The sequence below is a fragment of the Hyperolius riggenbachi genome, chromosome 6 (genome assembly GCF_040937935.1).
Source record: "Hyperolius riggenbachi isolate aHypRig1 chromosome 6, aHypRig1.pri, whole genome shotgun sequence".
NCBI lineage: Eukaryota > Metazoa > Chordata > Amphibia > Anura > Hyperoliidae > Hyperolius > Hyperolius riggenbachi.
Window position 1 is genome coordinate 326,574,758 of NC_090651.1, and position 16,488 is coordinate 326,591,245.

Consider the following 16,488-nt stretch of genomic DNA (forward strand, 5'->3'; position numbering starts at 1 on the left):
CACTGCTATATAGAGTACAGAGTTTCATAACGGTTGGCTCCGACCACACCCTGGCGACTTCTTTTCCCCAAAAATTTGTAGCAGCACACTCGATTCCCCAACCTGTCGACCCTCCCATCAAAAAATTGGTTGTTTTGGGGGGTGTCTAAATAATCAGCACTGGTGTCAAATTCACTAGGTACGCAGCTGACGTACACTGAAAAGTGCTGGTTCACATTTTAGTCCTCTATATAAATGCATTTGAATTATAAATTCTTCTAAATGACTTGTACTGTATAGAACTGAGGGCGTGTTTTTCTTCTTCATTATAAAGTGGAGTTTTGCTTTAACATAAAATTGCTGTAATTGCAGTTAGCGCTGTTACCAGCATGCATGTCTGGAATTGCTTTGTGACTAGAAGGCAGCTCTGTGCAGACAGCTGACTGGGGAGAATTGCATTACTTCCCCATTGCACCTCCCAGATATTGAGCAGCACACACACAGTCACACAGACAGGAGGCAGAGACACAAAGAGGAGATCTCAGACTGCCAGGGATTTATACAGCTTGTAAAGAGACTCCAGGATTGAGGAATCTGGGAAGTCTGCAGACCCTGAGGAGAGCCAGGATCAGGGAAATGTCTGGATTGTGGGGGAAGGAAAATCCTGCTGTTTAACTTTTATGCCTGAGTCTGTGGACAGAAGGAAAAGAGAATGATCTACCAGCAGCGTTGGCTCTGCCTCAGAGTCATATCAGGTAAGAGTGGGAACTAGGAGACGTTCATGTGTGTACAGTGCATGTATGTATGGCTGAGTGTGGGGAGACCTGGTGATCTAATTAACACGTTTTGTATTCTAAGCAGAAAGTCTGTGACTGCAGTCTATACACTCCAGTGCAGGGGAAGCTCCTAATGTATAAAGCTACGCACACTCATCAGATGAAAACTGGTCAAAATTATTGCGAAGTTTGAGGGCCCGTTTCCACTATCGCCGCGAATCAGCAGAGTTTCCCCGCAGGCAAATCGCGCGGGGAAACTCTGCCATAGGGTATAACGGCGCCGCCGGCCGAATCGCTTTCGGTAGCGATTCGGCCGGAACCCCCTACAGAATTCGCAGCAGAGGCTGCGATTCCCATAGCCGTGCATGAGCCAGCTGATGGGATTCACCTGCGATCCCGCACACCCGCTCAGTGCCGGTGTGCGTCTGGTATACACACATGAACGATCAAGAAAAGAAGGAATTGACAGAGAATGTGGAAGTGACGTCTGACGTGCAATTAACTGAAATGATCGATCTCTGTATAAACATAAGCAATTATGAACAATCGACTACAGCGCGTGCGCTGTACACACTCCTTTTGATGAATGATTGCCGGTCGAAAGAATCCAACCGATTGGATCACGACAAACTCTCAATATTGGTCGTCTGATGCCATCTTTGAAGGTCGGTCGCCTGTGTTTACTTTACGATCATTGGTCAAAAGATTGTTAATTGGTTGTTTTAGTAGGGTTCCGACCGATATTTATCTAATGTGTGTACATATAGCTAGCTTCATTCTCAGGGAACAAACCTTTCCTACTGATTAGGAATTCCTACTGATAGGGGATCCTACAAATCAGAGATAGGCAAAAATACTCATACTTGATTTAGTGACTATACTGTTAAGTCTAAGGCTACGTTCACAGTGGTGCAATGCTGTGACATGGAGTTGCCACACTGCGATGAAACATCTATGCCACGTTCACAGTGTGGCTGGTGCGGTGTAACGGCGTGTGGCATGGTAACACACTGCAGGCAGTACATTATCGCAAAATGCACACATTAACAGTAAGGCTAAGTTCACAGTGGGATATTGTGTTCCTCGTATAACAGGAACGCACAGGGCTGGATTTACCATAAGGCAGTTTAGGCACGTGCCTACAGGCTCCTGATGATGGATAGGCAGCTCACTCTCCTCCCCGAGCGCCTCTCTCCCTTCTTCCCTATGCATCTCAAGCAGAGCATAAATGAGAGCTGTCTGCATTCCACTTATGAGATCTCCCTTCAGTCATGGGCACCACTAGCTACTTAATGGACAACTGAAGTGAGAGGGATACGAAGGCTGCCGTATTTGTTTCCTTTTAAGTAATACCAGTTGCCTGGCTGTACTGCTGATCCTCTGCCTCTAATACTTTTGGCCATAGACCCTGCACAAGCATGCAGCAGAGCAGATGTTTCTGACATTATCGTCAGATCTGGCAAGATTTGTTTCTGGTTGTATTCAGACACAGCTGCAGCCAAATAGATCAGCAGGGCTGCCAGGCAACTGGAAATAAATATGGCAGCCTCCATTTCCCTCTCACTTCAGTTGTCCTTTAATACTGAGGGTACCTCTAGCTTCCTAATGCTAAGCGGCACCTTTAGCTACCTATAACAAGGGAGGTAGGGGAGAAGTGACCTCTGGGACAGCCAGCAGACTTGTGGTGCTGTTCTGTGGGGATTTGTAGGTTCATGGAGGGTAAAGTCTGGGGTGCTAGGATGGGAACATCAAAAAAAGGCACGGGGAAATAAGGTCGCACAGTAACCTTAATACTAAAATATCGTTATATAATACAGATATTTTACTCTAAAAATGTAAAATATTGATATTAAATACCGATATTTTACTATGGCCAAGCCTAACTCTACCCTCACACAGAACCCTCCCTCCCCCCTCGATTTCTAACAGTTCAATAACAATATTGTTATTAACAATTACCAGCAGCGTATACCTCCGCAAGTCCCAAAACTAAGTGCTGAAACTTAGCAGGCTCTACTGATGGCGAAACTGCTGACCTGAGTGGCATGTGAGCAGAAGCGATTGCGACCACTCTCAATCAATCTTCTCCCTCACCTGCCCCCCCTTCCCCCCTGGAATGTAGAGCACAGAGCGTGCTGGTTGTCATGCGTCCAAGCTATGTTGCCATGGCTACCCAGCGCTGCGTTACAGGACCACCTGGAGGAAGCATCACGTGGCAGAAGTGAGCAGGCAAAATTCCTGCATGCGGCGAGTGGGCTAAAAGGAGCCGCCATAGGGGTCAATACAAAATATCGGGATTTGTCAGCGCCTGCGATGCCCGATATATAACGGGCACTGTATTAGCTGTATATGGGGCGCCCAAATTTCCACTTTGGCGCCCGAAGACCAACATTTTGTATTGGTCCCATTTTTCCTGCATCGTGCCAGGACATCTGTGCCTATAGGTTCCTGTGAGGTAAATCCGGGCCTGGGAACGCAACAACAGAACGAAAAAGTAGAAACCGTACGTAACAGCCATGTTGCGTCAGGTACAGTGAAGCATACAGTCAATGCGAAGTATGCTTCACCTCTACAGTTAACACACGCGTTTAAAGTGAATGGGAACCGCATTTAAAAAAAATGAAGCAAATACTTACCTAAGGAGAGGGAAGGCTCTGGGTCATATTATTATTATTATTATTATTTATATAGCGCCGACATATTACGCATCGCTGTACAGTGTATATATATATATATATATATATATATATATATATTGTCTTGTCACTAACTGTCCCTCAAAGGAGCTCACAATCTAATCCCTACCATTGCCATATGTCTATATTATGTACTGTAAGTACTGTAGTCTAGGGCCAATTTTTAGAGGGAGCCAATTAACTTATCTGTATGTTTTTGGAATGTGGGAGGAAACCGGAGTGCCCGGAGGAAACCCACGCAGACACGGAGAGAACATACAAACTCTTTGCAGATAGTGCCCTGGCTGGGATTCGAACCAGGGACCCAGCGCTGCAAGGCGAGAGAGCTAACCACTACGCCACCGTGCTGCCCGTCATATAGAGCCTTCCGTCTCCTCTCTCGGTGCCCTCTATCCTGTGCTGGCTCCCCCCTCCCCATTTCAATCCCCCACCGAAAGGGTATTTGGAAGCCGTGTCCTCCTGAAGACGTGCGGCTCCATACTGCACAGGCGTGAGCGTGCAAGAGAGCGTGCTTGCACAGGCGCAGTACAGGGCCACCCTTTTTCAGGAGCACTCGGGCTCCCTGAAGACTTCTGAAGCCTCCTTCGGCCGGGTAAAGCAGTTGTTGACTAAATTAGTCAAATATTGCTACCGGGCGAGCCAGCACTAGAACGAGGGGACCAGGAGAGGAGCGGGAAGGTTCTATAGGACCCAGAGCCTTACCTCTCCTTGGGTAAGTATCTGTCTCTTTTTTTTAAATGCGGTTCCCATTCACTTTAACGGTAAAGCACAGCCTACAATGCATAACCATACCGCAACCTGTTAAAACGCAATGCTACCGCTGCACTGTGCACATTCCATTGGTGGTGCCTTGCAGTGTGCTAAGTTGCGTTACAAAGCAACCGTTACACTGCACCTCAACACACCACTTTGACTGGGCCTTACAGTGAAGCATACTTTTTATTGACTGTGTATGTCTCTGTATGCGTAGTAATGCACGGATAAGATGCAGCAATGGCTCTCCCATTGCATTCCAGCTGCTATAGGGAATGCAACTGCCTCTGTGAACCTAGCCTAATGCTTCTGTGTTGAGGTTAAAGGGGAACTTCAGCCTATACAAACATACTGTCATTAAGTTACATTAGTTATGTTAATTAAAATTGATAGGTAATATAATCTCTTACCCACCCTGTTTTAAAAGAACAGGCAAATGTTACTGATTTCATGGGGGCGGCCATCTTTTTCATGGGGGCAGCCATCTTTTTGTTTGAAAGGAGGTGACAGGGAGCATGAGACACAGTTCCAACCATCCTGTGTCCTGATCACCCCTCCCAGCTGTGCACGCTAGGCTCTCAAATTTAAAATAAATAAAAAAATTGCTTCAAAACAGCAGATTGAGAACAACAACATCAGAAATCCCATCATGCTTTGCACAGCAGCAGGGGAAAAATACCCGGGCAGTTTTCTTCTGTGCAGCTAAAAATGAGGCTTGGGTAAGAAAAACAAAGTACTGATGCTGTAAAACTGTTAAAGAAACACCAAGCCTCTTCAGTGCTGCTGAGCAGATTTTTTGTGTGGAGGTTCACTTTAATGGAAGGGGAGTTTCTTTGGATGTTTTCATATGTTTTGGGGTCATAGTGACTTTAATAAATCTGCACATATAGGACCAGTGTGTGTACGTGAGATTGAGGAGCCAGAAGCTGGCATTGCCTCTGTGCCTCATGGATTGGCTGCTAGAAGTGGCTCTGTGAAGAGTTATGATGCAGGGAAGTCTGTGAGGTGCTGGAAGATGCAAAACTTTTCATCCTCTTTTGCCCATAAGAATGTTGCTAATTTTAAAATTTCATGAATCTGATAATTTTATTGCTCTCACCACAAAAGGTAAATGGCAAATTCATTGCAACCTTCTAACTACTCAAAAAGAGGTATGTAGAGGCCCCTGTACATAACTTGGTTTGCCTCCAGTACCCATAGACCTCTACCCAGGGCTGCATTTAAGCCACGGCCACATAGGCCATGGCCTAGGGCATCACAGGATCAAGGGCGAGTGGGCAGCAGGCTATACTGGGGGGAAGGGTCACATGGCTACCGATACTGTCGGGGGCTCTATACGGAAGGGGGTGGTTATCTGGCTTCTTATACTAGAGGGAAGGGGGGTTGTCAGGCTATCTAAACTGGAGGGGAGGGGGGGGGGGGGGGTAGGGTCATCTGGCTACCTACACTGGTGGAGGGGGGGGGGTCATCTGGATCTCTTAAATATAACTGAAACTAGGTTTGCACCACTTCAAAAGAAAAAAGAGGCCTTGCACATCCCTAATAAAACTTCGCTTTTAATTCAAATCATGTAAAAGAGGCATACATTACGTATTCCAGGTCCTGATGATGCGCCACTACACTTAATCGGCGTGAAACGGCTGTCGACCTCCCATAACTGCCTGTACCTCTCTTTCCAGAACTGGAATACGTAATGTATGCCTCTTTTACATGATTTGAATTAAAAGCGAAGTTTTATTAGGGATGTGCAAGGCCTCTTTTTTCTTTTGAAGTGGAACTGTCTCAATGTGACTTGGCTATTTGCACTCCCTCAATTATTTATACAAGCGATCTTGTGCATGGTGCAATATCTACCTTTATCGGATCACTACACTATTGTTGTATTGTTAATTAGCTTGATTTCATTGTGTGACAGTCAGAGTGTGTGCTGCAGGGCTGCTGCAGCTGCTATGTGTCTGTGTGTGTGCTGAGCCTGTGCACAGACCAGGCCAGCTGCTGCCTGCTGGCCAGCTATTAGCCTTAGCTAGCTACAGTATAGGTTAGGTTAGGGATTAGGGAATAGAATTACTGTGTTATTGTGTAGTTATTATTGTAGTACTGAAGTCAGTGCTAGTAGTTGTTAGAGTAGTAGTACTACTGTGTTAGCTTACTACAGAACTGCTGTGCTGCTGAGCAGTGCCAATGTGATAGTTTGTGTCCTCCCCTCTGCTGTCTGACTGTCGCTCGGCACGTGGCCCTTGGCACTTGGCAGGTGGCACATTGCACGTGGCACTTTGCACTTGGCACGTGGCACTTTGCACTTGGCATGTGGCACTTTACACTTGGCACGTGGCACTTTGCACTTGGCACGTGGCACTTTGCACGTGGCACTTTGCACTTGGCACGTGGCACCTTGCACTTGGCATGTGGCAATTTGCACGTGTCACTTGTCACATGCAAAGTGCCATGTGCAAAGTGCCAAGTGCAAAGTGCCACGTGCCATGTGCCAAGTGCCATGTGCCAAGTGCAAAGTGCCATGTGCCACGTGCAAAGTCCCACGTGCAAAGTGCCATGTGCAAAGGGCCACGTGCAAAGTGCCACGTGATCAAGTGCAAAGTGCCACATGCCAAGTGCCACTGCCAAGTGCCATGTCCGGCATGCTCCTGGCAGACATTACACCTGCTGCTGCTGCTGCTGCAATGCCCTGCTCTTGCTGCCTTTGCTGCTCCCACCGCCAGGTTGCCACAGGCCACTGCTGCTGGCACGTGGCACTTTGCACTTGGCATGTGACACTTTGCACTTGGCACTTTGCACTTGGCACTTTGCACTTGGCACGTGGCACTTGGCACGTGGCACTTTACACTTGGCACATGGCACTTTGCACGTGGCACTTTGCACGTGGCACATGGCACTTTGCACGTGGCACTTGGCAGGTGCAAAGTGCCAGTGCCACATGCAAAGTGCCACGTTCTACGTGCCAAGTGCCAAGGGCCACATGCAAAGTGCCACATGCAAAGTGCCACATGCCAAGTGCCACGTCCGGCATGCTCCTGGCAGACATTACACCTGCTGCTGCTGCATTGCCCTGCTCCTGCTGCCTTTGCTGCTCCCACCGCCAGGGTGCCACAGGCCACTGCTGCTGCTTTGATACCACCTATATTTAACCCAAAACACAATTGCTGCGTAATTTTTTGGAGGTGTCTGGGCTGAAAACTGTCATGTCCCAGTTGTGCGGTTGGAGTTTGGACACAATGTGGGCTGCACGTCCGCTGTCTGGAACCTAGTTCTGATGTTAATTGACAGCCATTTTTTGGGGGGAGGGGGGGGGTTAAGTCTCCACATCATAAATTAGTGTTCCCCTTTAAAAAATAATGATGCTACATGCCTCATTTACCCTAAAAAACTTTTTTTAAAGCAATTTAAAGGCCACTTCCGTTTTCCCTATCCAGATATCCGAATCCGCCCGGATATCCCGGATACTGAAGTCGGATATCCGATTCTATTCGGATACCCAAAAGTTCGGATCCGGATATCCGATCTGGATCCGGATATCTGGGTATCCGGATCCGGGTCAATTTGGATTTTGAAAAGGAGTATCCGAGCACCCCTGGTCATATTTATTTTCTTTTAAACAATACCGGTTGCCTGGCTGTTCTGCTAATCTTCTGCCTCAAATACTTTCAACCGTAGGCACTGAACAAGCATGCATCATATCAGGTGTTTCTGACATTATTTTCAGATCTGGCAAAATTAGCTGAGTGCTTGTTTTTGGTGTTTTTCAGACACTACAGCAGCCAAATAGATCAGCAGGGCTGCTAGGCAACTGGTATTCTTTAAAAGGAAATAAATATGGCAACCTCCATATCCCTCTCACTTCAGTTTGTCCTTAAGGGGCCAGAGTCAGAGACTGCTGGTCCAGAAGCGGTTAATATAATAAAATGTCGATAATATTTTCCAATATTTTACTATGACCTAAGTTCTGCCTACTCTCACACAGAACCCTCCCCTGGTAGTGTCTGACCTTAACATCTCCCCGTGTGCAACTATCCTTAACCCCCCCCCCCCCCCTTGTGCAACAAACCTTAACCCCCGTCCTGTGTGCAAATAAGCTTAACTCTCCCCTTTGTGCAACTAACCTTAACCCCTCTCTGTGTGCATAATATAATCTTAGCATTCCCCCCACTTGTCCCGTCCATGATGCCAAGTGACGCATTTGTGTCAGGTGGCACGGGCGCAGGAGCGGCATCTCATCCACCTTCTTCCCACCCAACCTTCGGGCTACCGATTGTATCACCTACTCGCTGGACGCTTCCTCTACAGTCCCCATTCCCCTTGCATGCTGCTGCTGCTTGGCGCTACACACAGGCCTCAAATAAAAAAAAAATTGCTGCGCCAATGTGACAGGACAGCGGCTCGCCTATCAGCGCATATACAAGAAGTATATGCGCTGCTGTGACTGTGTCCTGTCACAGCAGCTCAGTGGAGCTCACAAAGAGAGACACTAAGGGGACACAGAGGGTGCACAAAGAGGGACAGAGAGACACAGATGGGGAACAAAGCTTGATTTGAAGGTAATCGTTAATTGAGTCGCAATCATGATTTCGTTACAGAAATCGCTCAATTCAATTTTTTCCTAAAATAGTTCAGGCCTAGCAACTATACTACCTATACTGGGCAACTATTCTAGCTACCTACACTGGGGCAACTATACTATCTATACTATGGGCAACTATACTACCTATACTGGGCAACTATTCTAGCTACCTACACTGGGGCAACTATACTATCTATACTATGGGCAACTATACTACCTATACTCAGGGCAACTATATTAGCTACCTATACTGGGGCAACTATGCTACATACACTGGGGGCAACTATATTAGATACCTGTAATGGGGCAACTCTACTACTTATACTGGGAGCAACTATATTAGCTACAGTGAGGTCCATAAATATTGGGACAGCGACATAATTCTAACATTTTTGGCTCTATACACAACCACAATGGATTTGAAATGAAACGAACACGATGTAATTTAACTGCAGACTGTCATGTCAGCTTCAATTTTAGGGTATTTACATCCAAATCAGGTGACTGGTGTAGGAATTACAACAGTTTTCATATGTGCCTCCCACTTGTTAAGGGACTAAAAGTAATGGGACAGAATAAAAATTATAAATAAAACTTTCACTTTATATTACTTGGTTGCAAATCCTTTGCAGTCAATTATAGCCTGAAGTGTGGAATGCATAGATATCACCAGACGCTGGGCTTCATCCCAGGTGATGCTCTGCCAGGCCTCTACTGCAACTGTCTTCAGTTCCTGCTTCTTCTTGGGGCATTTTCCCTTCAGTTTTGTCTTCAGCAAGTGAAATACATGCTCAGTCAGATTCAGGTCAGGTGATTCACATGGCCATTGCATAACATTCCACTTCTTTCCCTTCAAAAACTCTTTGGTTGCTTTTGCAGTATGCTTTGGGTCATTGTCCATCTGCACTGTGAAGCGCTGTCCAATGAGTTCTGAAGCATTTGGCTGAATATGAGCAGATACACCCGAAACACTTCTGAATTCATCCTGTTGCTTCTGTCAGCAGTAACATCATCAATAAATACAAGAAAAGCAGTTCCATTGGCAGCCATGCATGCCCACGCCATGACACTACCAACATACTACACTGATGAGGTGGTATGCTTAGGATCATGAGCAGATCCTTCCCTTCTCCATACTCTTCTCTTCCCATCACTCTGGTACCAGTTGATCTTGGTCTCATCTGTCCACAGGATATTGTTCCAGAACTGTGAAGGCTTTTTAGATGTCGTTTGCCAAATTCTAATCTGGCCTTCCTGTTTTTGAGGCTCACCAATGGTTTACATCCTAGGTGAACCCTCTGTATTCACTCTGGGGAAGTCTTCTCTTGATTGTTGACTTTGACAAAAGCAGCAGGATGAAATAAGAAGTGTTTCTACCTATACTGAGGCAACTATACTACCTTTACTGGGGCAACTATACTACCTATACTGGGGCAACTATACTAGCTACCTATACTGGGACAACTATACTGGAGCAACTATACTACATATACTGATACTGGGGGCAACTATACTAGCTACCTATACTGGGGCAACTATACTATTTATACTTGGGGCAACTATACTAGCTTTTTCGGGTGCTGTGTGATCATTCCAAATTGTGTGTCTGTGTGTGTGTGTGTGTGTGTGTGGGGGGGGGGGGGGGGCACAACTTTTACTCGTCTTGTGTGCACTTCTTTGTATGCCCAGTTGGGGGGCATGGAGTGTAGGCGGTGCTGTGCATGTGCTGCGCAACTGTAGAAGAAAATGTATGCTGCCTTGATGGGTATGCTAGAAAGTTGGAATACTGGTCTTGAAAAACAGATAGCTCAGCTGGGATAAATATTAATGACTGGTAGCTATTTGCTGTTTCCCCTCCAATGGCAAGATTGCCACCTTCACTCTCCTGGCCCTCTACCATATACAGTAAATACACAGGTTACATGTGTAATCAGATACTATGGGCTTGATTCACTAAACCGTGCTAACTCATAGCACGGCCACGCTATCGTTTTTGCACGCTAATTTCCGTGCGCAATCGTGAATTTCCGCGCGCAACTGTGAATGCGGACATTTGCGATTGCGCACGGAAATTCATGATTGCACACGAAAACATACGCAAAATCACTAGCGCGGCCGTGCTATGGGTTAGCACGGTTTAGTAAATCAAGCCCTATGTATTTTAGTAATAATACTGCATGTGACTTTACATTGCTGTCTGTATATATTACACCTATGTGACTGATCTCCTTATCTCTCCTGCAGCTCTCCTCAGTGTGTGGATGGGTGTGGCCAGCGGAGAGACCCTCAGTATACAGCTGATCCCTCAGCATCCAGTTATCCGAGGATCTGTCACTCTCCGAGTTACTGGGGTTACTGGTGGGGACATCCGGTCCATTAACTGGTATCGAGGAGCAGGCACATTAGCTTTGAACCAGATACTTGCATATATTCCCTCTGTGTCTGACCCAGTAAAACTCAATGGACCAATGTACCACAACAGGATCGAAGCTTTCCCCAATGCATCACTGCTGATCTCCAGCCTGGAGAGAACTGATGAGGGAGATTACACAGTGCAGGTGCAGACAGATACAGCACAACAGGCTTCTGTAACCCTGACAGTCTATGGTGAGTAACACACTGAATCATCACAGTTACCATAATGTGTGTGTTTCAATTTATTTCTATGTTATACAAATAATACTTCTAGAGTGATAAAGATAAGGCTTCATTTATATTAATGCATGTTGTTCAGCGTATGGCATGATGTATTGCTTGGAATGCATTGCTACAGGTCCATTTCTGACAATAGTGGTGCCCAAAGCAAAAAAATAAATAAATCACCATTCCCTTCCTTTCTCTAGTAATGTCCCTGGCTTATTCTTGTTTCCCAGTCCCTGGTAATGTCCTCATTGTAGTAGCTGTTCCTCCTCGGACACCTGACAGCATATGTGTGCTGCCATCATTTACAAAGATATAATTTGGATGGCATGTATACTCAGTGGCATAGCTAAGGAGCTGTGGGCCCCGATGCAAGTTTTACATTGGGGGCCCCCAAGCACTCTATACATAACAATTGATACAGCACACCAAAACCTTCCAATGGCAACCACAGTGTCTGAGGTGCAAGAAGGGAATGGGGAACAGTTTGTTAATGATTACCACTATTCAAAGTATCTATAGAAGTAATTATTATGAGCACATGACCAATAGAATGCTAATACTGCAGCTGAGGGAGGGCCCTCGGGGCCCCTCTAGCCCAAGGGCCCTGATGCGGTCGCAACTTCTGCATCCCCAATTGCTACACCCCTGTGTATACCAGTTACTATACTCACTCATACTTTATATTGTAAAGTAACAAAGTGAAAGACAAAAAGTACCCACAATGCTGTAGAGAAGCCTAACACAGACCATTGAACCAGGACTGGATTTACAAAGACACCTATAGGCACAGATGTCCTGGCACACTAGACTTCACCCTCCACAAACCTACAAACCCCCGCCGAACCGCACCGCCAGTGTGCTGGCTGACCCATCTGTCACTCCACCCTTACTTCCCTTGCCCATCATAGGTAGCTACAGGTGTGTAGCTAGTAATCATAGGGCCCCATATAGTAAAGTTTTGGTGGGGCCCCTCCTTACAAAAACTAAAGCACCTTACTGCACCCCCTCCCTTCCCCCCGTCTGGGGCATATTTACATTACAGGATCTAACAGACTATTAGGTTGTATAACTCAAGTGAACATAAGTAACCTAGGGCCAGATGCAGTAAACTATGCAAAGTTTTCATACGCAGGGAATGCATGGCAATTTTACCATTACTAACACAGGTGGAGCACCGTCTGTTCACATTATAGCGCAGCAGGCGCTAACATGGTAACATGCCCATGCTATGGTAATTTATGGTGTAACATGGCGGTGCTCCACTGCTGGTAGTAATTTAAATTGCTGTGCGCTCCTCCCACACAGCAACTTTACACAGTTTACTGCATCCTGATAAGTACTCTGTGGCTTGTCACAGAGAGCCTGCAGCTAAATCCACGCTGCCGCCATGTGCATAGTGGACAGCACTCCCGCCTTGCAGCGCTGTGTCCCCGGTTCCAATACCAGGCAGGGCAATATCTACATGCAGTTTGTATGTTCTCCCCTTGTCTGTTTGGGTTTCCTCCGGGCACTCCGGTTCCCTCCCACATCCCATAAAATTGCAGATAAATTAGTTGGCTTCCCCCTAAATTGTCCCTAGACTACGATACACTACACGATACTTACGTAGACATATGACTATGGTAGGGATTAGATTGTGAGTCCCTCTGAGGGACAGACAAATGACAAGACATTATACTCTGTACTGCACTGCAGAAGATGTCAGTGCTATATAAATACTAAATATTAATAATTTCCAACAGATCCGATCTGATTTAATTTGATGATCATTTTTCTGATCTTTTTTCCGATCACTTCTATACAAGATTGATCAGAAAAATGATTGGGAATCAGATCAGACCTGTCAGAAATAATCGATTTGACCATCAGTTTGACAGGACATTGCATGGTGTGTACCAGGCAGGCTCCTAGATTTCTGCAGCTCTCCAGTGTTTAGATTTCCTACATCCTTAAGCCTCTGCCTTTATTATTCCCCATTGTTTCAGGACCCGTTTCCACTACTCGCGGTGTGGTGCGATCATCGCACTGTATTTCATCTGTAGCTCCTGTTAGTCAATGGAACAGTTTCCATTGATGCAAATTTCTCGATGGGAAGCGACTCGAGGGCAGGGCCGACTTAAGGGGCTCCGGGGCTGGGCGGGCGGCGGCAGCACAGTCCAGACACTCTTGCTATGTTGTCCTCCTCTATGATCCGGCTCGTGTTATGTGTAAACATGTGCCGGGTTAAAGAGAAGGAGGAGGACAACGTGGCAAGAGTGCCCGAACTGTGCTACCCACCGGAAGAGGTTACTGCCGTGGCCCTGCTCGGTGGAAATTATGGATAGCATGCTGCAGATTTCCGCAGCACGCATCTGAGTCTCCATTGCCGCTAACAGGAAGCCACATAATGCCGCATCCGGTTGTTCGGACACCAACCGGAAGTACCCTGGCGGAATGTGATGCAGCAATCGCATCGCATCCCAATCACCAGTGGAAATGGGCCCTCTGTGTGAGCACACCAACCACCCACATTTTACTTGACAGAGGAACTACAAGGAGCAGCAAAAACATGACTACTGCTGTTTACCAGCATGCATTTACAAATATCCTCTATAACAGTGATGGCTAACCTTGGCACTCTAGCTGTGACAAAAATACAAATCCCATCATGCCTCTGCCTCCCCGAGTTATGCTTAGAGCTGTCAGAGTATTTCAATGCCTCATGGGACTTGTAGTTCCACCACAGCTGGAGTGCCAAGGTTAGCCATCACTATCTTCTATATATATAATAGAGTAAGTGCCTCAACCTTCGAGCAAGAAGAAGAAGTACTTTGCATGAGAAAATGTATGCGTGCTCAATCACCAAGTTTTAGGCTTCTTTTCCACGGACTGTTGAGCTGTGTGCTCAGCAAGCAGTTACCAGGCAGCAGAAAGCAGTTACCAGGCAGCAGCAAGCAGTTACCAGGCAGCAGCAAGCAGTTACCAGGCAGCAGCAAGCAGTTACCAGGCAGCAGCGAGCAGATACCAGGCAGCAACAAGTAGTTTCCAGGCAGCAGCAAGCTGTTACCAGGCAGTAGTGAGCAGTTGTAAGAGTTTGAGAGGCATGTTACTGCCTATCAACTGTCCGTGGAAAAGAGGCCTACCCTAGCAAGTCTGGCTTTGCAAATCTGGCCTAATTGGCTATTCATGAGGCAATGCTCATGCAAATATGCATTTGCTTTTGCATGCCAAACCATGCAGGGTCAAAAAACCAATACTGCAAAGCAGTCGCCCTGCTACATGCCAGTGATGAGCGAAAATGCAAAAATTTGTTTCGATAAATTTTTACCGAATTTTCACCTAATTTCGTTTTGACAGGCAAATTTTCCATCTAATTTTTTCACGTTAATTTTCGCCTAAGGCCAGTCATTTTCGCATTACTTGCGTATGATTGCGGACATTTTCCACATAAGGGCATTAGCGCCCGCATTCAGAGAAGTTTCTTGCGCATTATTGCGGGCATTTTTCCGTATAAACGTCCGCATAGATTGAATTTCCATGCTCTCTCACTGCCTGGGAACCACAGCGACACCCCGGAGGGGGAGGCGCAGGCGACCCTCCCCCAAGCGTGGCCAGCGTCGGGGAGAGCCGTCCACACCCACCTCCCAATATTAAAAACAGGCACTTACCTTAACGTCCATTGCGTTCTGCTACATGCGCATTAACTTGGGGGCACCACATGAGAAAGGAGTGAAGCATGGGTCACCCCGAGCTTTAGAGCTCAGGGCTGGCTCACATACAGCACTCCAGAGGGGGGGGGGGGAGGACAGGTGCAGACAACTCACTCCAGGGCTCACACCACCGGAGCAAGCCATCCACCACCTGCCTCCAAAGGATACAAACTGCACAAAATGCTTTCCATGAGAAAATAAATGCGCATGTAGCAGAACGCAATGGACGTTAAGGCAAGTGCCTGTTTTTAATATTGGGAGGTGGGTGCAGACGGCTCTCCCTGGCGCTGGCCACGCTTGGGGGGGGGTCGCCTGCGGCACCTAGCCTCCCCCTCCGGGGTGCCGCTGTGGTTCCCGCGGTCCCTCCGGTTGTATAAAAAGGGGGCATTGGGAATAGGGATGCTCAAATTCGGCTTCGGGAGATATCCGGATTTTTGCTATCCGGATATCTCCCAGTAATGCTGTGCGGGCTGGGCGGGGGGGTCAAACTTACCTCTCTGACGTCTTCTTCGGTCGACCCTCGGCGCCTCCCACGATGCGCTCCATGCGCGTCACGTGATTACAAACACTTCCTCCTTCAACTCAGAAGGAGGAAGTGTTTGTAATCAGGTGACGGCCGCTTGGACCGCATCGTGGGAGGCGCTGAGGGACGACCGAAGAAGACGTCAGAGAGGTAAGCTTGACCCCCCCGCCCAGCCCGCACAGCATTACTGGGAGATATCCGGATAGCAAAAATCCGGATATCTCCCGAAGCCGAATTTGAGCATCCCTGATTGGGAATCCTCCCTGTGGCGCTTCTGGATAGTGCTAATGTAGCATGTAGCAGTGTTGCTTGCGAATTTTCGCCTAAGTCATTTTCGCATCGAAAATCCTGTTTTCGTTTTTTGGCGAATTTTCACGAAAATCTTCAGAAATATTTGTGTTTTCGACCAGCATCGAAAATTCATTGTATGCGGATGCTTATGCCCTTATGCGGAAAAATGTCCACAATAATCCGCATGGAAATATAGACTATGAATGTATTTTGTAGGTACTGATCTTTTGCAGGAACGGATCTTTTGCAGATAATGATCTTTTGAATGTGTACAGCAATTTTGTGTGCAGCATCTTGCAAAGATTTCTATCTAATGGGGAGTGCAGCTCAATAGAATAGACTGTGTAGGTGTGGCTCTGATACTACATGGAAGGGGGTAAAATTGGTCTGTGATCTTTCATTTTTCCAAAGACTTTTATCTGATGTGTGTACCCACCTTTATTCTTCTTGCTTCAAGGTTGAGGCACGTACTCTATTAGATAGATAGAAGATGCGGCGTATGCTACGACGCGGGACGGCTAGTTCTATAATAATATGCAAGTGTCCCTGCGTCAGCGCTTTTTTG

The 16,488-nt window shown here is 46.8% G+C and overlaps 1 protein-coding gene across 3 annotated transcripts in view; it reads left to right on the forward strand.

Moving 5' to 3' along the window:
* The first annotated feature begins 464 nt into the window (after window positions 1-464).
* The window catches only part of LOC137521753 (carcinoembryonic antigen-related cell adhesion molecule 8-like), a 140,857-nt gene continuing 124,833 nt past the window's right edge, over window positions 465-16,488 (forward strand). For all 3 annotated transcript variants that reach the window (XM_068241432.1, XM_068241433.1, XM_068241434.1), the window contains exons 1-2: window positions 465-734; window positions 11,022-11,384. In XM_068241432.1, the coding sequence (XP_068097533.1) occupies window positions 692-734; window positions 11,022-11,384 (406 nt within the window). In that variant the 5' untranslated portion in view covers window positions 465-691. The remainder of the gene's footprint in view (window positions 735-11,021; window positions 11,385-16,488) is intronic.